The 26,359-nt window shown below is 38.3% G+C and overlaps 3 protein-coding genes across 7 annotated transcripts; 2 read left to right on the top strand and 1 right to left on the bottom strand.

Moving 5' to 3' along the window:
* The first annotated feature begins 2,365 nt into the window (after positions 1-2,365).
* LOC122007840 (homeobox protein knotted-1-like 13) lies at positions 2,366-5,071 on the top strand. Of its 3 annotated transcripts, none has more exons than XM_042563368.1 (6): positions 2,366-3,312; positions 3,757-3,877; positions 3,995-4,191; positions 4,288-4,419; positions 4,489-4,628; positions 4,768-5,071. In XM_042563368.1, the coding sequence occupies exons 1-6, from the start codon at positions 2,548-2,550 to the stop codon at positions 4,787-4,789; spliced, it is 1,377 nt and encodes a 458-aa protein (XP_042419302.1). In that variant the 5' UTR covers positions 2,366-2,547; the 3' UTR covers positions 4,790-5,071. The 3 variants fall into 3 exon arrangements, with proteins under 3 accessions (XP_042419302.1, XP_042419301.1, XP_042419303.1); XM_042563369.1 differs by having other exon boundaries at positions 2,367-3,312; positions 4,764-5,071; XM_042563367.1 differs by having other exon boundaries at positions 4,489-5,071.
* A 144-nt stretch (positions 5,072-5,215) lies between these two features.
* LOC122007839 lies at positions 5,216-7,647 on the top strand. Its single transcript, XM_042563366.1, has 5 exons — positions 5,216-5,977; positions 6,070-6,789; positions 6,866-6,945; positions 7,017-7,088; positions 7,164-7,647. The coding sequence occupies exons 1-5, from the start codon at positions 5,654-5,656 to the stop codon at positions 7,378-7,380; spliced, it is 1,413 nt and encodes a 470-aa protein (XP_042419300.1). The 5' UTR covers positions 5,216-5,653; the 3' UTR covers positions 7,381-7,647.
* A 700-nt stretch (positions 7,648-8,347) lies between these two features.
* Positions 8,348-16,579, bottom strand: LOC122007838 (synaptotagmin-5-like). Of its 3 annotated transcripts, none has more exons than XM_042563364.1 (13): positions 16,221-16,579; positions 15,350-15,454; positions 15,219-15,269; positions 14,940-15,060; positions 14,388-14,509; positions 13,180-13,281; positions 13,016-13,090; positions 12,815-12,894; positions 12,580-12,730; positions 12,282-12,512; positions 9,174-9,377; positions 8,976-9,089; positions 8,348-8,789 (listed from the first exon to the last, which is right to left on the bottom strand). In XM_042563364.1, the coding sequence occupies exons 1-13, from the start codon at positions 16,323-16,325 to the stop codon at positions 8,640-8,642; spliced, it is 1,611 nt and encodes a 536-aa protein (XP_042419298.1). In that variant the 5' UTR covers positions 16,326-16,579; the 3' UTR covers positions 8,348-8,639. The 3 variants fall into 3 exon arrangements, with proteins under 3 accessions (XP_042419298.1, XP_042419297.1, XP_042419299.1); XM_042563363.1 differs by having other exon boundaries at positions 9,174-9,473; positions 16,221-16,578; XM_042563365.1 differs by lacking the exon at positions 16,221-16,579 and having other exon boundaries at positions 9,174-9,473; positions 15,351-15,454.
* Between the last annotated feature and the right edge of the window lie 9,780 nt (positions 16,580-26,359).

The raw sequence follows: 26,359 nt of genomic DNA, 5'->3' as shown, positions 1-26,359 counted from the left end.
TAGTCTCCCTTAACCAATATATCCTTGTTTTCATCATGAAAACACCCCCATCATAATGGAATGGCCCACGCTGTGTTTTGCTAAAAATTCAGGTCCGGGCAACCATACACAAAAGTCAACATTTTGTTGACTTTTGGTCTAGCATCCCGCTCCGATTCCGCTTGCTTGGATCCAGATCTTCCGCTCTGGCTCCGCTTGTTTGGGTGATTTAGGCCATCCAGAATAGGGCCCACCTGAACCTATTTTCCAGCCTTCGAGCATTCTTCCGCTTTGGCTTCTCGTCCTTCGAAAACGCCGTGCTCCTCCTTCTCGTCTGCCAGCGCACTCTTCCGTAGTGCCTCGTCCCTCGGATGCACCGAGTCGTGGCTCTCTCCCATGTCATCCTTCTCACTAGCTACGTCTTTCGCTCGACTCCATGTGCTCCTAAGTTCTTGCACACTTAGACACAAGGCATTAAAATAACAACAGAATATAACTTGACTTGGTTGATCACATCAAAACCATCATGAGATACTTACATTAAGTATTTTGGATCATTTTTATAAAATGATGTAGGGATTGAGAGAGATGTCTTACATAGAATACAAGCAAGATAGTTGAAATGAATGAGAGCATCGAGTGTTTTATGTGATCATAAAGTATCTCTAAAACTTAAAAAAAAAATTCTATAAAATGGTGGTTAGACTTGCTATACTATATGACACTGAATGTTAGGCTATCACTCGAATACATAAGGTGAAGATGAGAGTTGTAGAGATGAGTATATTAAGGTATATGTGTGGATATATGCGGATGGATAAAATAAGAAATGAGAGCTTTAAAGAGAAAGTCAGAGTTGTATCTATTGAGGAAAAATTTTGAGAGATACATTTAAGATGGTACAAACATATACTTAGATGACCAATAAATGTTTTAGTTAGACAATGTAAAACTATGACAAATATGCACATCAAACGAAGAAGAGGAAGATCAAAAAAGATATGATTATCAACAATAAAATAAGATTAAATTTATTTAAATATAGATAATAATATAGTAGGAGATAGAACTTAATGGCGTAAAAAGATTCATATAATTGACTCCACTCAGTAGGATAAAACTTGGTTGTTATTGTTATCGTCATATTACCCTACTCACTCATCTATAGGTAACCCATGGGCACCTGTTGATGTTAACTTAACATTTTTTTATGGTTTAAAATTTATGATTTAGGATTTAGAGATGAGATTTTGTCAAAATTTAATTTTCAATTCTCATATAAAGAAAGTGATATTATTTTTTGAAAAAGGACAATAATAAGTTTTTTACTCTCACTTTTGGTTAATAGATTATATATTCATTTGAAGATATATCTTCCCCTGATACAGTCTAGTAATTAGTATATAAGATGTTCCTATCATGAAGTCTGGGGTTTGAATTTTGACATAGCTAAAGTAAATGTGGATGGATTGATGAAGATACTGTGGGTGAGCATAATCGTCTTTTGCCATCATATATTCATTAGAAGATTACTATTTTTCATATATTATTTCCCTATTTATCGATTTCAAATTAGAACTAAAATAATATTTAAAATTGATATTATAGTAAAATTATATTATATACACTAAATTTATTAAACGATTCAAAATTTTTAGCGTCCAAAGAAACATTACAGCGATCCGTGAAACTTCCATATGGTTACTCTTATAAATATCTCTAATTTGTCTTTATTCATAAGATATTTAAGTGTGTAATTTTGTCCTTGTGCTTTCTTGCCGTCAATTAAAAGAAAAAGATAAAAAGAAAAAAGAAAAATCGATTTAAAAACTTAAATCAATTTTGTTCAATTTACAACAAACTCCCTCTAATTTACAATTTTGGTTGGAAATAATTTATTGCACGAAAGCTACTGCTCACTTAATCGGCTGCATTTTTAAAAAAGCTTTTGATTTATCACAAAATTACACTTTTTTTTTGTTCGATTAAGTCGACGCCTAACTACTTTAATTAAATCTTCCAACTGTCACTTGTTGCTATCGATCGGAGATTCCTGTAGATAACCAATTTGTGGATACAAAATTTTTCCACGATTATTGTATGACTTTTCTTTCTTTTATTTTTCTTTTTCTATTATCATTGATGTTCATATTTCCTATTATACTAATTTGGCAATTTAATAATTAATATATGTGATGATGAAAAAGTTTTTGAAAAAGTTTCATTTACTTTTATAAAATAGTCTCTATAGTTTTATTATTATTATATTTACCTTTTTAAACTAAGGTTTATGTAGATTTATTTATAAAAAAATGGAAACGATAATAGTGAAAATACAGGGGGCATTTCTAAAGGTAGTTGGATTAATAAGGCGGATTAGGAATTAATTAAGGTGGGTTAAGGATAAAAGTAAGCCAGTAGATTGATTATTAAGCGCGAGGCTTCGAGGCGTGGGTTAGAGTTTCAACGTCGCCGTCTTCTTCGTTTTCCTTCTCCTCCCTCGCTTTTACTTTGCTTTGGGAGAGGAGAGGACTGGCCGCGAGGCAGAGCGCGGTGGTGGGGATATCGATGGAGTTCCGTAACCACCTCTCGCACGAGCTGGCGGTGCCGCCGTACGCGGAGCAGCAGATAGCGGCGGCGGCGGCGGCGGCAGATAACCGGGCGGCGCTCCGGAAAGCCATGGATCAGCTGTCGGCCACTCGGGCTTCCGGGGCCGGCGAGGAGGCGGACGCCGTCTCCGACGACGGTAAGGATCTCCACCGCCTCATGGCGAAGCCGGCCATGGCGGGCGGGAGCGGACCCACCTGGCTTAACGGCGCGATTCTCCAGCAACACGGGCTGGGGCAGTATGGGGATGGAAGATTTTCGCACCTTCAGGCCTCGTCAGCGTCGCCGGGAGGAGGAAGAGGAGGCGGCGGAGGGCACTGGTTCCCCCGGCCTCCGCCGGTCCTTCAGAGGAGCGTGAGCGAGGAGGAGGTCCCGATGTCGACCGAGTCGGCAGTAGCGGCGGCCATCTCGTCGGAGGTCGGTGCCGGGGGAGGAGGCAGCAGGGTCCGCGCGGAGCGAGGCGAGGCGGAAGGGGGAAGCGGCGGGGAGGCGGCCGAGGGAGCGTGGCAAAACGCGAGGTACAAGGCGGAGATATTGGCGCACCCCTTGTACGAGCAGCTGCTGTCGGCGCACGTGGCTTGCCTGAGGATCGCCACGCCGGTGGACCAGCTTCCGAGGATCGACGCACAGCTCTCGCAGTCGCAGCAGGTCGTCTCCAAGTACTCCGCCCTCGGCGGCGGCGGCCAGATGATGAGCGTTGACGACAGAGAGCTCGATCAATTTATGGTACACACACACAAAAAAAAACACTCCTTTTTCCCAATCCCTCTCTCCTTTGTTCCAATTTTACTCTATTTAGCATTCAAAAATTCCTCCTTTCAACACTTCTAACAAGAAATTAAATGATTCTATAAAACAAAAAAAAACAAAAAATCTTGTAGCTTTGTTTTCTGATTAATTTTAAAAATGAAAATGGAAATGGAAATGGAAATGGAAGAAGAAGGTTTGGTTAGGCAAGCGAATTCGGCAGCGCTCTGTTGGCTGAGTCTTCCAAACGAGTTTGTCCTCTTCTTCTTCTTTGGATTTTTCAGTGACATTATTGAGCCTTATTATGTCCTCTCTGCACTCTGTCTGCATCTTGAAATCGACCAATCCTTGGCCATAATTTTTTCTGCTCGACAATACTTTCTTTTCCTAATGCTTGAATTAAAAACACTTTGTTCTTTCCAGACACACTATGTATTTCTTCTTAGCTCCTTCAAAGAACAGCTGCAGCAGCATGTCCGTGTTCACGCCATGGAGGCAGTGATGGCCTGCTGGGAGCTTGAGCAATCACTTCAGACCCTAACAGGTTTCCTTCACCTTCTGTTACTAATAACTCATTCAGTAACCGAGCTAGACTTCCTTAATTGATCTACGTGTTTAATAAAGCTGAAGTGCAAGTCTCTAATTGTACCAAATGCAATAGGTGTTTCTCCTGGTGAAGGCACAGGAGCTACCATGTCTGATGATGAGGATGACCAAGATCAGGACAGCGACACCAACTTGTTCGATGGAAGTTTGGATGGACCAGACAGCATGGGCTTTGGCCCTCTTGTTCCGACCGAGACCGAACGATCCTTGATGGAACGTGTTAGGCAAGAGCTGAAGCATGAGCTAAAACAAGTATACATGAATAGAGAAGAACTCTTTCAATTTGCTAATCTTTTTGGCTCTCTGCTCATCACTGTCTTCTTTAATTGTCATTTGTATGGCTGATAGGGATACAAAGACAAAATCGTAGACATTAGAGATGAGATTCTTCGAAAGAGAAGGGCCGGAAAACTCCCCGGCGATAGCACTTCCACTCTGAAAGCTTGGTGGCAGTCACACTCCAAGTGGCCTTATCCAACGGTGTGCCTCTCAACAATTTGATCCATACACTCCCAATTCCTTACAATACATTCCTTTTGGTTCATGTAGGAGGACGACAAGGCGCGATTGGTGCAAGAAACAGGGTTACAGCTAAAGCAGATCAATAACTGGTTCATCAACCAAAGGAAAAGGAATTGGCACAGCAACTCCTCCTCCTCCTCGTCTACTCTGAAAAGCAAGCGTAAAAGGTTGGGAACAAGTATAACTAATCACTAGCTACCATGTCTCGTTCTTCCTCTTCTACTGAAAATTAATTTTAAAAAAACTTGAAGGAAAAAAAAAAAAAAAAACAATGTAGGTGATAACTTTGCTGATTCGTGTAGGCAGTGAGGCAGTGAATGAAGGTTAGGACCATGAAAATTTTGTCGAATGTTGCTGTCGAAGAGCACTTAGTCGAGAGAAGCAAACTCGATTGTCGATCGCAAGGGCTTTGTATCATAGACATAGGGAAAGATTCAGTCTTGTGTTAGATAACAACATCCTCTTGGCTTGGACCATTCAAGAAGTTTATATATTTAGTGGGGGTGGGATTATTGTCGATAGCTCTGAGGATCCTAAAGTGACTTATTTCGATTCTTATCTCATGTATATTTTGATTGGTAAATGGTAGATTTACCTTTTGCTTTCTAAATTTATTTATAAATAATAAATTATATCTCATTATATTTAGATCAAATGCTATATATCTAACCTACTAATATGGCTGACTCATCCTAGTGGAGTGGGGCCTATTTGATTTGCATAATTAATCTAATTTATTTGACTTACTCGCTTTATTAATCATTACTAGGATCCATCTAATCTTTTAGACCCCATTCACTAATTGAGGATGTTAGGTTCATCTTTACCTATTAATCTCTATTTTATATTTGAAATGATAAGTAATATAAAATTTCGCGCGTGGAGCCCCCGACCAACTAGGGGCTATTCTACCATTTCCAAAACGAATTAGGGGATTTTGCAAAACAAAAAGAACCTCCGACCCCGACGCTGCTGTGCTGGAAGGATCCCAACGGCTACCTTTTCTACCGTTGCTCGGAAGCGTTTCAAAACTCCTCCTTTTCTACGTAACAACAGCACGTTTTTTGAAACTTGTCCTCCATTCTTCCTTCTCCGGCAAAAGACTTCGATTTGATCGCCAATTTGAGATCGTCGATCCAATTGAAAGGAATTCCGATCGCCAAAGAAGAAGACGACGACGAGGAAGAAGAAGATGGTGTACAGTTACACGCCCACCTACTACTCCTCCTTCCATGACACCATCACCTCCCTCTGCAAGTCCATCCTTCCCTTCAACCTCCGGGGCGGCCGGCAGCCGCTGCCGGATCAGAAGCTCGCCAAGCGCCACTCCGACAGCCTCAAGTGGCAGCAGGACTCCTTCCACCGTATCCTCCACCTCATCGCCCTCCATAACGAAGGCATCGTTCCGGAGATTGACGTCGTAGCCTTCCGCGCCCACATGCTTGACACCCTCATCGCCGCCCCCAAGGACCTTGAGCCCGCCGGTGTCGTCCGCGACAAGCTTCTCTTCTTGCAGGTTCACTCAATTCGAAACGATCATGGATAGAAAAATGTCTCAGTGATTGTATGGAAGAAAAAAAAAATTCTTTTTTTCCTCTTCTGTTTCAGGAATTGTTATATGCTAAATGCATCTCGGCGGAGGAGTACCACTCCTCGAAGAGGCCTCTGCTGCAGAGGCTCGCCGTGCAAGGCGTCGAGCTCGATTTCCGGGACGTGATCGTCCGGTGTCCGACGATGAGCTCCGAAGAAGAATGGTCGGTCATAGAGCTCAGGGACAAGGAGCCAATGCCGCCGTCTGCGGAGAAGTCCAAGCACCGAACTACCATCAAATCCTTCATCAGCAACGCCGCTTCGCCATGGACAGGGAAAGGGGAGAACAAGGATCTCTCCTTCCCCAAAACGACGAAGGGACCTCTGGGCTCCGTTGATGTGAACGACAAGAGCTCAATTTTAATGCCGGAGAGCTCGCCGGTGGTCCCCGTCAAGGCCGACAAAGGCAAGAGGAAGATGTTCCACGACATGTTCCGGAGAGAGAACCACGACCAGGACGAGAACAGAGACCCACTGATCGCCGTGACAGAAGAGAAGCCGGTGAGGTCTACAAAGAAACAATGGGGTCTTGAAGGGCTCAAGAAATGGAAGAGAGGTGGCGGCGGCCGCGAAGGTGACTCGACGACTTCTTTTCTACCTACTGTCGAGAGATCAGATGATGCTTCCTCCATAGCTTGCACCCTCGTAGCCTCTCCGATCGGCCAAGGCCCAGATACTAAGAGGATCAAAAACAAAATTCACTTCGATGGCTCTGCTTCTGATTTCATCATTGACAAGGTCCGAGAAAGAACATTCTTAAATTGTGATCGCTTGTAGATGTATATTTCACTTCCGTCAGTGTTCTTGTCTGAAGGTCTTAGGTGACAACATCAAGAAGGAACTTTGTCGAATCCAATCGGAACTGAGCACGAAGAATCAAAACCTCGATTTCTCGTAAAAGTTCTTTTTTATCACTGCTTTCACTTCAGTTCATAATCACCGACTGACATTTCTCCGTGCGACAGGGAAGAACAAATTGAAGCAATCTCAACCAAGCTTCCAGTCGACAAGGCTGATTTGAACAAATTCTTTCCGAGGTGAGATTTGAAGAACTTGAACCCTTTAGTTTAGATCGTTGGCAGCTTATGCGAATATGAAGTGGGATATTGTAGGTCATGGTGCGACAGATATGGAGACATTGTGCTCGATGTCGTGAGGAAGGAGTTCAAGGATCATGTCGGCGAGATGGAGGCCATCAGAAGTGGTGCTAGAGACAAGCATGATGATGGCAGTTGTGGAGAGAAATGGGTAGCATTCGGAGATAGTGATGAGGCGTTCCATCCCAATCTCTTCTCTCGGAAGCAAAACTCACTGAACCCGTTTGTTTGATGACAACCGGAGGAAGTTGCTTCTTCAATGACATGGTTGTGGGGGATTCATTCAATCTCCACTCTTTCTAGTTTATTGATTAGTGTGTTTGTGTTTCTGACTGAGTTTGATACTATGGCTTACACTATTGCTTAGTGTAAAAGGGAGTGGTAGGAAAGAACAAAAGGGTTCGTCTAAACATGTTTATCGTGTTTCATTCATTTCTCAAATGTCTTTCATAGTTTGTCTGTGAATTATGTCAACGAAGGTAAATCATTGATCAATTTATAATCGATCCGCCAAATGACTAAGGAATGAGATGAATTTTTTCCCAAAAAAAATAAATTATGAAAACAATTTATAATCGATCGAGATGAATTTTTTCCCGAGCGCACCTGAAGTTGATCCCAACGTATCTTCCAAAGACCATAGTGTGTTTCATTCATCAAACTTGTTAAGATTGATGGTGAATTTTTTCAGCAGACGGATAATAAACTTTGACCAGCGGATCACTGAAATTTAATCTGCTTGTGTTTCTGATACGCATAAAATGAATGTCATGAAACTTAATAGCGAAAACAAACAAAAAACAGAAAACCTAGACCGATCCTTGTAGAATACAATAGGAGAGAAATCGAAACCATAGTTAAAACAATCATTCTTAACCAACAAGTATGATGTAAATAATCAAACTTCTAAACCAAGTAGACTGATAGTAGTCTCCTCGCAGTCAAGATGATGTTAGTTGAGATCTACCTGTGCCAACTGAATTCCAGGTCTAGCCCAATTTGATCAGACCAATTATAGACATCAATTGCAAATCAAATAGCTGAAAAGAGACTTCAAAGTTTTACCAGCAATGGTATTGACTACATCAATGTGAGAGTGTGTGTATATATATGACCAAAAATAAATTCTAAATGATACGTCACTAGGAGATGCTCGACAATAAAAAATTCAAAGAAAATTGACAACTCGTCGCCGATCATAGTCACCTCAACTGCAATTTACAACCAGGAAATGAAGGATTACACATCGAACCAAGTCACCTTATTACAAACTGCCACTTAATAAATGGCACAAGCTCTGCGATGCTATCACGCACAATGAATCTTCAACGAATAATTTACTACACTGAATTTGTGCTTGTGTCCTAATTTACACCAGTTAATGAAGAAGTGACAGATCAGACTAGCATCTCCATTTATACAACCACAATTGCCAAATTCAAGGCATTGTGGTGAAACGGACGAGCGCCGTCCTGAAAAAGGCATACAAACTCAGTTATTATCACGGAATATGGGTTGTGCTGCCCACTTTAGGTACACGTTTAGCTTTCCAGATTTAGCCCCTTCTAAAGGAAAGCTATCTCTGACTTCCCCTTCAAGTATGACCCTTGTCAACGTCATGATGCACCGCCCCATGTAGTCCTAGTATCATAAATCAGATAAAAGAAAATTAATAACACAATTTAATTTTATTCCCTTGTGCCAACCAGAGTGAGATGAGAAACAACAGTAAGATGAGAAACTCAAGCCATCCCTTGGTTTACTGTGCAATTGAGATTACTAGAGTATGAGATGATATAAATGAAAATTTAAGAATGGGACAGGCACCTTTCCAAATGTGTCATGGTCCCAAACTTCCAATATAAGCATATCATGCAGGCCATCTTCAACAACAATGTCAAAAGTTTGATTCCAGGTTGGATTCAAGCTATCATTCACAACCTGCAAAGCAACAATGTCATCTAGTTAAGCATCTGAAAAAAAAAATACTGATCTTTATGTTTATTGAGCATGTTAGAAAGTCACCCTAGTTTTGTTCTTAGTTTCTGATTTTTTCATACGGATCACAACAAAGGGGTCTGCCTTTCCCATTACATCCATTGCAGGCAAGTCCTCCCCAGAGATGATTGTTACAGAAAGCACTCCTCTTACTATCACCTCCTTTTTCTTTTGATTAGCTGTGCGCTCTATGCTTTCAGCATCAGCTCCATTTGTGCTACTCTTGAGAACCTTCTCCAAAGAAGTCATAGAGTATTTTTGATTGGCAAAAGGATTAGAAAATTGACTCTCTGTGCCGAAAGGACAATATAGAAGCTCTAGGTGAACCTGACGCAACAAAGCAAAGAATATAAAACATGCAAGTATAAGAAAAGCACAGCATTAGCCAACATGTTAACTTCGGTATATATATATACTCATGCACATGCACCCAGATTTTTAAGATCACTATGAACATATATAACATGTACAAAGACTTCAAGAACACTTATACCCTTCCAGCTCAAAAAGGCACAATTCAGTGCATTCCATGACATCACAAAGCTACAAGAAAAGCATGTGAAACTAAAACAATGTAGTTGTCCATTTAATTATACCTGGTTACTTGGAACATATTTCAGCACATATTAAGGCTTTGGAATACAACAATAACAACAACAACTAAGCTTTATCTCACTAGATGTGGTCGGCTATATGAATCCTTGTATGTCATTGTGCTCTATCCCATATTATATCATCATCTATATTTAAATAAATTTTAACTTGTTTTATTGTTCCTAATCAAGTCTTTTTTTTACTTTCCTCTCCCTCATTTAATGTGCATATTTGTCATAGTTTCACATCGTCTAACTGAGGTATTTATTGGTCGTCTAAGTACATGTTCGTACCATCTTAAACGTGTCTCTTGAAGTTTTTCCTCAATAAATACAACTCCGGCTTTTTCTTTAATGCTCTCATTCCTTATTCTGTCCATCCTCGTATGTCCGAACATCCACCTTAACATCCTCATCTATACAACTTTTATCTTCTGCTCATGTGCCTAAGTCATAGTTCAATATTCAGAGTCATATAACATAGCAGATCTAACTGCCGCTTTATAGAACTTCCCTTTAAGTTTTATAAGTACTTTACAATCACATAAAATATTCGACGCTAACCTCCATTTCAGCCATCTTGCTTTTATTCTATATAAGATCTCTCTCAATTCCTCCATCGTTTTACAAAAATGATCCTAATTGTCACATTACGTCTAATATTGCTAAACTTAAATTCCATATATTCTATCTTTACTCTACTAAGTCTAAAACCTTTTCTTTCAAGTATTTCCCACTAAAATTCTAGTTTAACATGTACTCTTTCACATGTCTTATTTATCAAAATAATATCATCTGTGTCTAGTGAGTTTATCTATAATTAGTGTAAAAAGATAGGGATTGATCATTGATGTAACCCGTCCTTATTGGAAATGCTTCAGTTAATCCGCTTGAGATATTCACTCTGGTCGTTACCTCCTCATACATATTCTTAAGTAGTTCAATATATGTTACGCTAACACCTCTCTTCTCTAGAATTCTCCATGGGACTCTATCATAAGCTTTTCCTAGGTCAATGAATATCATGTGTAGATTTTATTTTTGCTTCGATACTTTTCAATTAGTTGTATGAAGATGTATAACTTATATTGTCGACCTTCCAGACATAAAAACAAATTGATTTTCGATCACCATGGTCTCCTTCCTTAATCTTTTTTCTATTATTCTTTCCCAAAGTTTCATGGTATGACTCATTAGTTTAATACCCCTATAGTTTGCACAATTTTGTACGTCTCCTTTATTCTTATATAAGGGAACTAGAATACTTACCCTCTATTGATTAGGTTTTTTTTTTCGTTTTCAATATCATATTAAATAATTTTATAAGTCATTCAATACCTTGTTTTCCTAAATACTTCTATACCTCTATTGGGATATTATTTGGTTCCACAACTTTTCCATTTTACATTCTTTTTAAAGCTTGTTCTACTTCTGAAGTTCGAATTCTACAATAAAAAATTAAATTTTTATACTCATTTGACATACTTAAATTGCCTAAGTTAAGTTGGTCACCTAAATTTTTATTAAAAAGTTGATGAAAATATATTTTCCATCGCTTTTTTATCTCTCCTTAATACATCTTATTTGGGTAATATCTCCTGTTTTCCTCTCTTAGCTATTCTATAAGTGTCTCTTTCCCCTTCTTTTGCATCGAAGTTTTGATATAATCGTTCAAAAGTTTCATTTTTTACTTCATTCACTGCCTTCTTAGCTTCTTCCTTAGTTACTTATATTTTTTTAAGTTTTCCTCATTTTTACAAGTATTTTCCTTATAAGCTATTCGTTTTTCCTTCACTTTCTCCTGTACTTTTTCATTCCACCATCAAAATTCCTTACTTGGTGGTGCATGCCCTTTGATTCACTGAGTACACTCTTGGCAACTATTTTAATCTTTGATACTATCTTATCTCATGTCGTATTAGAGTGATCGTATATTTCACCTAATGCTTGTACTCCTACCTTCTCCTTAAATAAGTAACCAAAAAAACTATTATTTCTTTTGGGCATTCTAGGAAGGGATCTAATAATTATGTAGACTACCAGAGTCTGATAATCAAAATTTCCTTTATCATGCTTTATTTCCTTTGGCTGATCACATACCAAAAGGGTTAATAAAAGAATTAGCAAGAAAGACTAATGAAACGATAGTAGTTTATCGCAAATTATAAACTAACCTTGCCAAAGTATTTTATAGCACAACTTGTTTATTCCAATGACTTCCACCTATACTAGACCAATAAACGAGGAAAGGAAAAGAGTGAGAAAGCATGACTTATTTCCACTACATATGGTACTTATCCATATATTTACTCTTGTTCAACTTGGAGCATTGATCTGCTAATATTGCACCTGTTAAGGCTCAATAATATTTGCTACTCTTTTCAGACATTCTGTGAAGGGGAATTAACAAATATGTAAACAGTTTGTCAATATTGTCAAAATTTTCTTGATCATGCTTTATTTCCTGTCACTGATTGCATAATGGCAAAAAGGTTGTGGATGCTAATATTGCTGAGGACTAGCAACTAAATTGCGCACTAACCTGACCACGGTCCTTCTTGTCTCTCTGGACTTCTAAATCTTTGACAAGTTTCAACCAGACATCTTTCACTTTTCCAGGATGAAGATCCTGTAACCTTACTTGAGCACAACCTATAAATTCAGATGCCTGTAAACCTTCATCGTCATATATCTTTACTGTCAAATTCTGAGTCGAAGCATCCTCAACTGTGAACTCGAAGTGTTCATTCCATATTGGATCTAAATCGTTGTTCTGCAAGGAGTGTAATGTCAAGTGCAAAAAAGAAATATGTAAAAGAAAAGTCCGTCTATTCACTTACAATGACTTTGCTAGTCTTTGTTCTGTCACGTAGTGGTCGTATATATAACACAGCATAGGGATCGGATTTCCCTATTAAGTCCTTATTTGTCAAACCTTTTGCTTGAACAAGCTTTACCTCCAGAATACCAGTAGGTTTCAGTTCCAGGTCACTAAGAGACAACATGAAGGCATTGTCATGAATGAACAAAGCAGATGGTGCCCCCCTTCCATTTCAGAGATAAGACACAATATACCTGTAATCTCCAGGTAAAATAGGAATAATATTCCGTACTGGCCATGTTATCGAATCTTCAACAGCATCACGTATCATTCCCTGAAATAAAAATATTTTCAGTCAGAAAAAATATGAAACTATTTTCCCTTCCTTTTTCCTGGCGCCTCTTATAATTTATCTATCTATGAAAGATAAAGTAATTGGTTGGACAGTCTGGAACCTCAATCGCATCCGATATACCAGGAAGTGATGATATATCACCACCGACTACTTTAAGAGTAAAGTCAAGTTTTTTCTACAGAAAAAAACAAAATATATAAGGAACATGCACAAAAAAAGTAATCATGAAAACAAGGTAATCCATGTTGCAATAAGTTTATATACCTTCTCTCTCAAAGAATAACAAATAGCTCCAAAGCAAGGAAATTCATCCACCAGTGGTTTAAAAATCACACGGAACACACCTGTGAAGCCAATGTTTTTCACCTAGTTCACAAAATACAGAGTTCAAGGATCTATAACAAATGAGAAAAGGATCAAGCTTCATATTTTACATGCTTCAACAGAGACTTGTTAAATAGAAGATAGATATTAATTAAAAGAGTGATATGATGGTTAAACAACATGAAAACTCCATATATTTTCATGATGTTTCAACTAACCATGGGCATGGCTCATTGGTGCTCTGTAGCACAGCACCAGCAGGCTGAAGGTGCTGTGGTATGTACTGTAGTTAAATGGCCAAAAAACACTTGAATAACATGCAGAGGTCAGACACCTACAATAACAGGGCTAGACGACCTGCTAGTAAAATCTTTATAGCATAAATAAGAGGCCAAGCATCAATATCAGATTATACTGAACTTGCATATGAATGTCATATGAACTTAACTCTAAGATGCATCCCAATGAAACAATGCCACTCTTTATCAGTCGCTTGTACTAAATGTCTTTAGGAGGGAAAATTTTGTTGCAAACATCATAACTGAAGAGAATTAGATAATGCTTCTACACAGATTCATATCAAAGTTTTCTCTCTTTCACCTCATTTGTTCCTGAGACATAAGAAAGGATGAAACATGTCTTGACGAAATAAGATTCAATGATTCTACATAATGGAATGAGCAAGGAAAAAGTGGGAATTCAGAGGAATAGAAAGAAAGGCAAAAATATTAGGAATTTGGAATGCTTTGAGGATAAAGTTGAAAGGGAGTGGATTTTATTCAATAAGATAGAATCACACACCAAACAATTATATGGATGAGTTATATAAAAAGGAACTAATCACCTCTACACAGCAATATGCAAACAAGTAGGAAAATATACCATCTATATTGCAGTTATAATTCATTAATTCAGAGGAAAATGCCGAAATCTAGAAAGAACTAAGGGACCAAAGTGAGAAATACTCATGCGGACTCAATTGAGTAATGCGGTCATCTAAAAGAAACATGAAACAATTTTAACCACCAGCAAGAAAATCCTGCAAGAAATAGACTGTATAGGATGCATAGGATGTGTGAATGCCAGTTTTACTCAGTGCAGTAGATACATCTTAATCAAATTGTTGCTACAACTACTCCCATAGGTACCTGTATGGGAAGTGACACACCAACTCTTGTCCGAACATCAAGAACAATGCTTGGATTGCCATCCCACTGCATCTCTAGCTCCATTGTGATTCCAGACATATCCCCCTCAATGATTGAGACACCTAGGGCAATTATTAACATTTTATATGTCCAATATTCAATAAGGTAAAAAAAACCTTGCTGAGTAATTAGGTCAACCAAACATGGATACAAGTAGTCCATTAAGCATACAAAGATAATAAATTTTAGTATTTCCACAAATAATTTGGTAAAGTTAAATTAATAAAAAAAAGGACAATTCTGGAAGTTGTTTGGAGTCCACACACCAATTTTGGTAATTCATTCACTGATAAAATTACTTTAAGTCTACTCACCAAAAAAATGAGACGCACATTGGAATAGATGAAGAAACATTCATAACTAGTGTTACTGTGAATATCTTATGGAAAATACTTGTGATTCAAAAGGCTTGTTAATGAATAGGTTTGATTAGAAGATACTTTTAAAAATCTATATGGTTATTACATAAGTGGCATTTCCTAGAAAGCTCACCAGTGAATTGTGGAGCAACAGTTCCCAGCGTAAGCTTTGAAAACTTCAGAGAACTTAAGACAATTGGTTTATATTGTTCAAGCACTGGCTCAACGGAACTTCTTATCAGCTCAGAGGCTGCCTGAAGCAATTGTATTGCAAAGTCAACCGACTCCATAATGCATTAAAAGTTGAAACTACATGTAGTTCTGATACAAATGTGATATATGTACAATCCAAAGCAGATGATGCTGCAGAAAAGGCAACAGATGAATATTGTTAGAAAAAACTAAAGAGTACCTGATCAACAAAAGGCCAGATCTTGGTAAGTTCCAAGTTCAGCCAGTTCAGCTGTAAAAATAATAAAAATATCAATACATAGACAATAACAAGAACATAAAGGGTCTTAGCAGGAAGGAAAAGAAACCAAACTTTTGCCTCTGTGAGAAAACAACCCACGAAGGGTAAAATTCAGCAGGCAGTAGTTTCCTCGAATCTTCTACTGTCATTCTTGCAAAAGAAGCAACAGCTGCAGCCTATATAAAAAGACTTCACTATCATTTCAATCCTAAAGAGCCCAAGCAACCATTATTTTCTCAGTTATACATCATTCAGGGGAAAATTCTGATGCAATATAATCATACAAACCACTTCAAGTTAACATAATTGATTGAAAAATAAAAAGGAACATAATTCCTCGGATATAAAAGGACAGTCCGGTGCACGAAGCTCCCACCAATGCAGATCCTAGGGAAAGATCTATTGTATGTGGCCTTACCCTTATCCTGTTTTGCAAGAGACTATTTCCGAGACTCGAACTCATGATCTCAAGGTAACATGCAACAACTTTACCATTGCAGGCTCCCTTTCCCGTTTCTTGAATCATAAAAGAATTGTTGATATACAAAACTCACGTGTTGTACCAACTAACTCATACCCCATATCTACAACGACAAAACTTAGCCCAAAAAACTATCTAAAACATTCTATTATGCTCCAATCTGGATGTTTGATGAATTTAACCAAATGTCTACACGACACTTTTCTGAACCACTCTGCCGACCTTATTTCCAAACACGCACACACTATGATCTTGATCGACCCGCAAATAAATGTCGGTTCCCAATGTCAGATCTACAGTAATACCAAATCAGGACATGCACTACTATATCAAGGCAATAAGGGAAACTACCATCGTCAAAGGAAACAACAGAAAAAGAAATACACGAAAAACTCCACCGCAAAACATAGTAGCAAAACATAGTAGCAGGCAAAAACGAGCCAAGGCAAAAGAAGAATCACCAGTTCTCCTCGGCGCTTGGATCGCCCGTTCTCCGAGTGGACGAAGGCCATGACGAGGCCAACGCCAACGACGACCCCGAGGAATAGGCCGAGAAAGAACCCCATGGGAGGAGATCCGGCTGCGGGATTCCGAGAACGGGGAAAGCAAGTCGAACGAAGGGAGGAAGCGTCCGAAAAGGGGATCCGGTTTCCCTGGCTAGGGTTTTTCCACCATGGATGCGACGGGGATGGCGTTGAGGACGGGACCGAGATCGATTTCTTCGCCTTCTCCGCTTCGCCTACACCTGGGAGCGTGGATGGCTTTCCGCCTTCGTTTCCCTTCGCTTTCGATAACGATCTCGACAACGATAACGCCTTCGTTTGCTTTATACGTGATTTCTTACGCAGGCATGATGGACCGTCCAACGAATAATCTGACGGATAATAAAGAGACAACTTAGCGCGTATCGCAGCGGGTGACCGAGATGCTACTCCTTTGACCGGAATTGGCCGGTGTTAATTGGATGATGACGGGGCAGACGAGGGGCCGCCATTTGCCGTTGCCGACGTCCAAATCACATGATAATCACGTGAGCGTTCCCATTGCCAGATGTCTGGTTTAATCTCATTTGATAATTTATAAATTGAGGCTTAATGTCGATTCGCGAGATTATTAGGGCAAAAATGGAAAAAAAAAAAAAGATTTTTAGGATTATCCAATAATTAAGTGATCAACTTGTCATCGAAAGATGGTATCAAATATACTACGCTAATATCAATCAAGTTTAGTCGCATTAAGGAGGATCAATTATATGAATTATCTTCTATAATATCATCATATATATATATATATATATATATATATATATATATATATATATATATATATATATATATATATATATATATATATATATATATATATATTTAAATAAAATTTATTTTATTTTATTATTATTAATTAAATCTTTTTTATTTTTTCCTCAAAAATATGTTTGTCATAATTTTATATCACCTAACTAGAATATTTATTAGTCGTGTAACTACACGCTCATACCATCTTAATTAAACGTGTCTCTCAGACTTTTCTCTCAATAGATGCAACTCCAATTTTTTATCTAATGTTCTTGTTTCTTATTCTGTCTATCCTCGTATGTCCACACATCCACCTTAACATTCTCTTCTCTGTAACTCATATTATCTGCTCATGTACTTAGTCATAGTCTAATATTCAACTTCATATAATTTAGCAGGTCTAATGATAGTTTTGTAGAGTGTTCCTTTAAGTTTATTCTATCTTTATTTTACTAAGCCTAAAATATTTCCCTTCTAGTATTTCCTATTAAGATTCTAGTTTAGCATTTACTCCTTCACTTGTTTCATCTACCAAAATAATATCATTTGCAAACAACATACACCGGGTACTATGTCTTGAATGTGTGTTGTGAGTTCATCCATAATTAATGTAAAAAAGATAGAGACATAGAGCTCATCCTTGGTGTAACCTTATCATACGGGAGGGGGGACCATGTGTATTTAAAAATCAAATCCTTTTTTAAAGGCTTAATAAAAAATGTAAAGTGCGAGTGCGCAGCGGAAAAGTAAAAGGATAAATAAAAAAGAAAGGCACACAGGTTCGGAGTTTTCGATGACTCCTATTCCAAAATTCAGGTCTGTTGGACCTTTATGATGGATAATCCACTAATCAATCGCTTCTTTACAAAAGATAGGTCGATAACACGACTACCAACTTTAGAATATGACGTGCAAAAAGAAAGCAAGAGTAAGAAAAAAAAATAACAACTACACGTTGCCCAAGTCTAGGCTCATTTGAGCATGTAGTGACATCGTGCCATTGTTGCATCGTTGATGTTTGAATGCGATAGAGTAGTAGTGTATGATTGGAGCAGCCGGATGGTCGAGGAAGCATATAAATTGTAAGTACCCGACTTGAGTTCTGATATGATCAACCGGGTTAAGCTAGGCTCAGCGTTTTTTGATATCTTGTGTCTAAGTGTGCAGAGACTTAAGAATACGAGAAGTTGAGAGGAAGACGTAGCGAAGGAGAAGGATGGCATGGGAAGTGAGTTGACAGGCTCGGTGCATCTGAGAGACAAGAAGCTACAGAAGAGTACACTGGTGGAGCGAGAAGGACACGCGCACGACGCTTCCGAAAGGCAAGAAGCCAGAGCGGAAGACTGCTCGAGGAGAAGGCCGGAATTGGGTTCGGGTGATTTCAACTCCGGATGGCCAGAGAATCACCCAAGTGACTAGAGAAATAGCCGGACAAAGTCAACACATAGGTGACTTTGTCCATACGCCCAGACTCCAAGTGCTCGGACCAGGTTCGGGTGCCCGAACCAGCCTAGTATCGAGCAAGCACCTCCTCTTCAAGACGTTGCTATGGATAAAGTTTGGGTCCACGTCAACAACAGTCCAAACGCTCAGACCGGTCCAGGTACCCGAGTACCGATAAAACTTATCATTAAGTCATTGAAGAGTCGTTGTGAGCAGATAAAATGCACCACTGGGGGCACCCAGACCCACATCAGGTGCCTGGAGATGCCATGTCAGCCAACATGCATTTTTTATTAGCGGATTATAAATAAAGCTCTGGTTCATTTCATTTTAACAACACTAATTTTACGAACTCTGTGCTTTCATTTATAATTCTATCTTTTTGATTATGTGCTGTCAATGTTGTAAGAGATTACTCCGCCTTCATCAAAAGGAGATTTGTTGAGTGGAGCTTTCACTACCTTGGATTATCAACTTTTCCTGTTACAAACCAAGTAAATCCCGCCTTTTCTTTTCTTTTATGTTAATTAATTTTTGTTCAACTAACCTGTGTTGTCTTTGCTAACTTCGAGAAGTAAAAGAAAGTTTAAATCTAATTTTTAGGGCAATTCATCTCCTCTTGTTTGTCGCATCAGGACTAATAAGTGGTATCAAAGGCCAACCGTCTCAAAAGAACTAACTGCCGACTAAAGCACTAAGATGTTGCCTGGATCTACCATTCACCTACCAAAGTTTGAGGGGGAGTTCACAATGTGGAAAAAGTGAATGAATATATTCTTTAAAATAGGCTTTGAAATTCTTTTAATAATTAAATACGATTTTGTAACACCTAAAGATCAGCACGGCGTTGAAAAAGAAGAATACATGTGGACCAAAAAGGAACAAGTCAACTTCATGGTGAACGACAAAGTAGGGTTCTAACTTCTGAGCATTCTTCCGTCCCAAGAAGTCAATCGGATCGGCAGCTACGACTCATCAAAAGAACTTTGGGAGAGGTTCTTGGAGTTACATGAAGGTACCTCGGAAACCAAACTAGCGAGATAGGATATCCTCCGAAACCAGTTAACAACCCTCCGGATGAACAAGGGAGAGAAGGTTGCTCAACTCCATGCAAAGATCAAGGAATTGATCACTCAACTTAACAATCTCGGAGAATCGGTAACGAATCGTGACTCAATCCGGTACCCACTCAACGCTTTTCCGAGAACATAAGAGTCGTCAATCTTAATAGATGCATACTACATATTTAAGAACTTGGAGGTAAGTAACCTAAAAATATTATTCTCGACTTTCAAATTAAACGAGTCTCGATGTGCAGGAGTTACAAAAGAAACATAGTCAAGTTAGAACCTTGTTTTGCAAGCCAAGAAGGACAAATCGGATTTTGACACATCCCTTGACGAAAATGAAAAAGCATACTTGGTAAGAAAATTTTCAAAAAAAATATAATTCTAACAGTTTTAACAAGTCACAAGCCAAGAAACCTTCGATGAAAAATGAAAATAAGATGCTACAACTGCAATGAAGAAGAGCACGTAAAGACAATTGCCCAAAATTAAAGGAGAAATACAAGGACAAAAGATCAACTCTGACGAAGCACAAAAATCTAAAGAGCCATGTGGGATGAGTCATCATCGAAGTACAAGATTGAGACGTACGCCGAACTTGCACTAATGGTGGATCACCAGAAAGACGACGAAAGTACCTCATATATAAGCATAGATGAAGGAGAGAAACGTCAGAGGAAAACAGAGATGAAGGGGGAATATGATGTCCACACAATAAGTGAGATACGTTCTCTACCTCCCAATAAATTGTATGAATTTATAAAAATACTTTCTAGGAGTTTATGTAACCAAAAATCAAAATATGCAAAATTAAAAGAGGAAAATACTGAATTAAAAGTCATCTTAGCAATTGCATATCGATTAGAAAATTTCAATAAATTGAAAGTTTAAAATGAAAAATGGAAGAATCAAATAGAAAAAAAAAATCATGCATGTTCAAATGTTTTTATATGTTTTAAACCTTAGAAATAATGTAAAACTAAATTGGTATTTTAAATATCACAAGGGTCAAATAATAAAAGTACAAAGAAATATAATTCTAAAAAAAATCTAATTAATCAAGTAGGGAAGAACCTATAGATTTCAAAAGCTAATTTGGATCATCTGTCCTCATTTCTCTCTGTCCCCGTGTCTCATTGCCGATCGGACGGATCAGATTAAATCTCATGGCATCTTTAAAATATGTGTAGTATTCTCGTGATGTACAAAGTATTTTTGAGATTTAATCTGATCCGTCCGATCGACAATAAAACACGGAGACAGAGAGAAATGGGGACAGAGGTTCTGAATTATTCAAAAGCATGTCTAATAAAAAATTCCTTAAAATTAATAATAAATCTGTTATATTATAGTTTTTTGTTCGACTTAATTGATATGCTATTTTTTTTTTTACAAATTTACTGTTCGAATTTTATTTGCAAAATTATTACTATGATAAAACCATAGATTTTCTGTTAGTAGAAATATTTTTAGAATTTTCTGCTTGATAAATAATTTTTATAAATTAATTATCGAAAAATAATTTTGAATATTAAAAATTTTCAAAATTGTATTTTCAAAAAATTAATTTTTATACATATAAATATTTTATTTTACACACTCAGCAAAATTAGAAAGATTTTTAGAAGTCAAAATCGATTTTTAAGTATTTATTTTCTAAAAAAATATGTTTCTGTATTAAACGAATCTGTATTAAACGAATTATATTTGTGAAGATATTTTTATATTTTTTCTTGTATTACACAAATAAATATTCTATTTGGGTAAAGATTTTGGGAATTTTCAAAGATTATATAATTTTTTATGAATTTTTTATTAAAAAATATAATTTGCAATTTACAATTTTTTCCAAATGAATTTTGAAAAACCTTATTTTTTGGATAATTATCATTATATTTTGAATATTAAGAAAAATTAACCGGATTTTTAGGATTATAAAACTATTTTTATATTTATTTTTAAAAATAATTATCTGTATTTAAAATATTTTCTACGTTTAAAATAAATAATGATCTATACTTGAATTTTTTTATCATGATCTTAAATTATTATGGCTATTTTAACAAAAATTTTCAAGACTTTATGACATTTAAAATAATTTTAAATTATTTGTTGAGAAATCTGGTTTTTAATTTTTAAAAATTTGAATATTCGAAAAATAAATCTTGAATTTTTTTTTAAAAACTTGCTCATTGTTTTAATCACTCTTAGAAAAAATATCTAATTTTTTATATATATACCCATATTTTTTTATGTGATCAAAGGAGGAGAAATTAGGAATTAAGTTTTGGGGAAGTATAGATTTTTTTTATTCGCCAAATTATTATACTTATTTGGAAAAATTAATTATTTTATTGGTTATTATTACCCTAACATAACTTGGGTTGATGCACATAAAAAAGAGAGAGGTTGTAAGTACTCCGGATGAGTTTTAATTTGATCAACGGGGTTAAGTTAGGTTCTACATTTTTTGATATCTTGTTTCTAAATGTGCAGGAACTTAGGAACACAAGAAGTTGAGCGAAAGATGCAGCGGAGGAGAAGGAAGGCACGGGAAGTAAGTCAACATGCTCAGTGAATCCAAGGGATGAGAAACTGCGGAAGAGTATATCGGTGGAGCGAGAAAGACGCGCTTGGAGGTTCCGTGGGACAAGAAGCTGAAGCGGAAGATTGCTCGAGGAGAAGACAAGAGTTGGATTCGGGTAAACTCAACTCTGGATGGCTAGAGAATCACCCAAGCGACCAGAGCAGTAGCCAAACAAAGTCAACTTTGTGTTGACTTTGTCTAGGCACTTGGACCAAATCTAGATGCCCGAACTTTAGGTGTCCAGACCAGCTTGGTACCAAATAGATGCCTCCTCTTCTACATGTTGTTGAGGATAAAGTTTGGGTCAACGTCATCAATAGTCCAAGCGGATCGGTCCAGCCACCCGAGTATCGATAAAGACTTATCATCGAGTTGTTGTGAGTAGATAAAATGCACTGCTGAGGGCGTCCAGACCCACTCCAAGCACCCGGAGATGCCACATTAGCCAACGGATATTTTTGACTAATAGGCTATAAATTACCAACACTAATTTTTGACATTAGCCAACGCATTGGCATTGATCATCTTCATTTTCAACACTAATTTTATGAACTCTATACTTTCATTTGTAATTCTATCTTTTTGGTTCTGCGCTGTCAACGTTATAAGAGGTTATTCCGCCTTCATCAAAAGGAGATCTGTTGAGTGGATGTTTCACTGTCTTGAATTAGCAACCTCCCCAGTTGCAAACCAAGTAAATTCTGCCTCTTCTTTTCTTTTATGTAATTAATTTTTGTTCAACTAACTTATATTTGTCTTTGCTAACTGTAAGTTCTCTGTAGTAGTTTTGATATAATCAACTGAGGTAAGTCTTGTTTGTTTTTGATGTCTTGTGTCTAAGTGTGCAGAGACTTAGGAGCAAAGGAAGTCGAGAAGAAGACATAGCTAGCGAGAAGCATAACACGGGGAGTGAATTGACCGACTTGGTGCATCCGAGGGATGAAGTGCTGCAGAAGAGTACACTGGTGGACGAGAAAGACGTGCACGATATTTGAGGGATGAAAAACTAGGGAGGAAGCCTGCTTGAGGAGAATATCGGAATTAGGTTCAGGTGAGCTCAATTCTGGAAGTCGGAGCATCACCCACATGAAGAAGGCTCGAGAGAAAGTGGGTTGACTTCGGAATTGCCTTGTGGAAGGCACCTCCAACAAAGTTGGAGGGCCCTCGTGCCTCTGAGTGGAAGGCGCCTCCAATCCTATTAGAGGCGCTCTCAAGGCTGCATGGAAGGTGCCCTCAAGTATCTTAGAGGCACCTTCAATAGCAGTTAGCTGAAGATAAAGTTTTATCTTCAGCGGATAAAACTTATCTTGTAGAAGGCGCCTTAGACCTCCTTGGAGGCATCTCTGAGCAACATATATATTTTTCTAGAGGCTATAAAAAGACCCCTGGAGCTAACAATTGAATAACAACTCTTGTATTTATTTCCTAGTTTTTTTTTAGCTTTTAAAGTGTGTAAGAGACTTCTCTGCCTTCAACAAAAGAGAATTTTAGTGAGTTTTCATATGCCTTGGATTAACAATCACCTGCATTGTAACCAAGTAATTCTTGTGCCTCTTTTATTTTTATGAGTTATTTATTTTTATTTTATGTAGTTTACTTTGCTTAATTAAATTGTGCATCCTTGCTAAGCAAAAAGCAAGAAATATTTCACTAACTCTGATTTTAGGTTATTCACCCCCTCTAACCGGTCGTCCAGGACCAACAAGTGGCATCAGAGTAAGGACGCTTCAGAAAGACTAACCTCCAACCGAAGCAAACAAAATGATGGTCAGACTAAGTATCTGTAAGTCTCATGCAGCCGGCAAGATGGAGGTGAATTGCCCTAAAAAGATAAATATACCCTTCTCCATCAGGCTTGGCTACTCTAGTTTCAGTAGTTTTTGATAAGCACAGGTCATTCCTTGCCTTCCCCATATAATATAATAAATAGTCAAAATCAAGCCCTAACACCTAACCTCTTCCTTGAAGACCATGTATTGTCGAACCAAGCAATCTAGCAACTTTCTCCTAGTATCAATCCGTAAGGGATCAAAACAAGGGAGGAAGAAGTCAAATGTCAGTCTCTTTGATAGGAGTAAGCTTGGAATTCAAGGGATAAACTTTTAAGATTTCAGGGCGCCAGGTTTCATTCAAAATTTTCATGTTGAGTGTAGGCTGGTAAAGGTACGGAGTGTCTGGAAAGAGAGAACCAGTAAGGAGACCTAGTTCTCCGGAAGGCCGAAATCACCAGAGAGCAGCATGAAGGTCCATTTGATCCAAGCGACCTTACGGAATTGCTGAAATGATAAGGCCTGGCACTTACTTACAAGCTTCAACGGATGGTACATCGCTTCTTCCCCTGATCTTTCTTGAACTATTCGATCCTAGGTCCCCGGCTTTGGTTGCTTGGCCGGAATAGAACCGACGCTTAGGTTGCTAAGGTCTAAGGACCCCCTAACCTAGGTTGGAGCTATGAAGCTTACCGCCCTTATGGGAGAGAAGGGGGGTTCATCTTCTTTCCTTTGGCTTCACCAAAGCATCAGACCAATGATGAAAAGCGTATATTTATCTTTAATTAACAAAAACTATATTGCATAAATTAAAAGAGACTATTAATTTTTACTTGGTTATAACTGGGGAGGTTATTAATCCAAGACGTTGAAAGCACTAATAAAATTCCCCTTTTGTTGTAGGTGGAGAAGCCTCTTACAAGCGTTGAAAGTACATAACAGTGAAGATAGAAAAGAATAATTCGAGTACAAGTGTTGTTTATTTTCTGGCTCCAAGGGTCTTTTATAATCCTTAGAAAAATCTATCTGTGGCTCAAAGGCGCCTTCAATAAGTTAAGTTTTATCCGTCGAAGATAAAACTTTACTTCGGCTAACGAGTATTGAAGGCGCCTAGTTTCTGCTACGAGCCGAAGAATTATCGAGCAAGAAGATTGGCTGAGCGCTAGTCTGTGTTGCCGAGCTGACGAATCGACCGAGAGGGCAGGTCGGCCAAGCAGAGGGCAGATCGGGCAAGTAACAATCTGTTGCCGGAGATATACAAGGTATTAGTTGAATTTAAACTGCTCTGAATTAAATTCAACTTACAATCGAGATGACCTGAGCGGATAATCTCAGACTACTAGCAGGTGCTAGTTTCTGCTACGAGCCGAAGAATTGCCGAGCAAAAAGATCGGCTGAGCCGCTAGTCTGTGTTGCCGAGCGGACGAATCGGCCGAGAGGGCAGGTCGGCCAAGCAACAGATCTGTGTTGTCGAGCGGGCGGATCGGCTAAGCGGACCGAGGCATGCGAGAGTCGCAGTTTCCTTGAAACAGATTCGCCCCCACCTCTGGTTGTGCTTCGAGGCTTACTCAGGTTGTCTGTTTCTCAGGATATAACGGTTTGATCGTGATCTCCACCAAGCACTAGTGGTCACGATGAACTGAGTGACACGTGATCGCTAGCGTTAATGGTCGATTAATGACCATTACTAGACGAGCAATGAAACATCTACTGTTTCACTCATTATTACTTAATGCATCCGTTACACAACGTTAGTTGTTCCACTTGGGCGAATTTTGCCCTGACCGGTCTGGTATTCGGCACGCGCATGTCGTGCCCGCACACGAGTCAACATGGTTCAGTGCAATCCAGACCCTAAATTTACACCTCCTGCGCACCCACACGTGAGAGAGAGTCTCTTCCCATGCATTTGTTCACATCCTCAATACATGTGAATCAATATAAACCAATCAACAAGCCTTGAAGCTCCCAATGTAGGACTAAAGTGTCATTCACAATGGAGCTTCTCTTTTCTTCCACCTCTTTTCTATTCACACATTTAACAAGTAATTGGTTTTATCTCATTCCAATCTCTCTACATACTTCAACTAGCTTCGGAGAGTCTAAATTTATATTAAAAAAATTTGAATTCTGCGACGAATCCCTTATTCGTCGAAATTTTGTTATGAATCTATTATTCGACACTAAATTTTTGACGATTCCATTATTTGTCGTTGAATTTACAATGTATTTAGGATTTGTCATCAAATATGTGATGAACAGTGGCGGATCCAGACAAAAAAGGAAGAGTGTGTTCAAAGAGCTGGAATTTGTATTTTTTTTTTCTCGTTGTCCTTAGGACTGCAATATACTGGTGGAATTTTTCGGGAGCAAGGGGGTGTTCAAACACACCTCCGCTCTCCCCTAGATTCGTCACTGGCGATGAATATTAAAATTCGT

This window comes from Zingiber officinale, chromosome 8A (genome assembly GCF_018446385.1).
Source record: "Zingiber officinale cultivar Zhangliang chromosome 8A, Zo_v1.1, whole genome shotgun sequence".
NCBI lineage: Eukaryota > Viridiplantae > Streptophyta > Magnoliopsida > Zingiberales > Zingiberaceae > Zingiber > Zingiber officinale.
The sequence above is the reverse complement of the archived record's forward strand: the minus strand, read 5'-3'. Positions and strand labels throughout refer to the sequence as shown.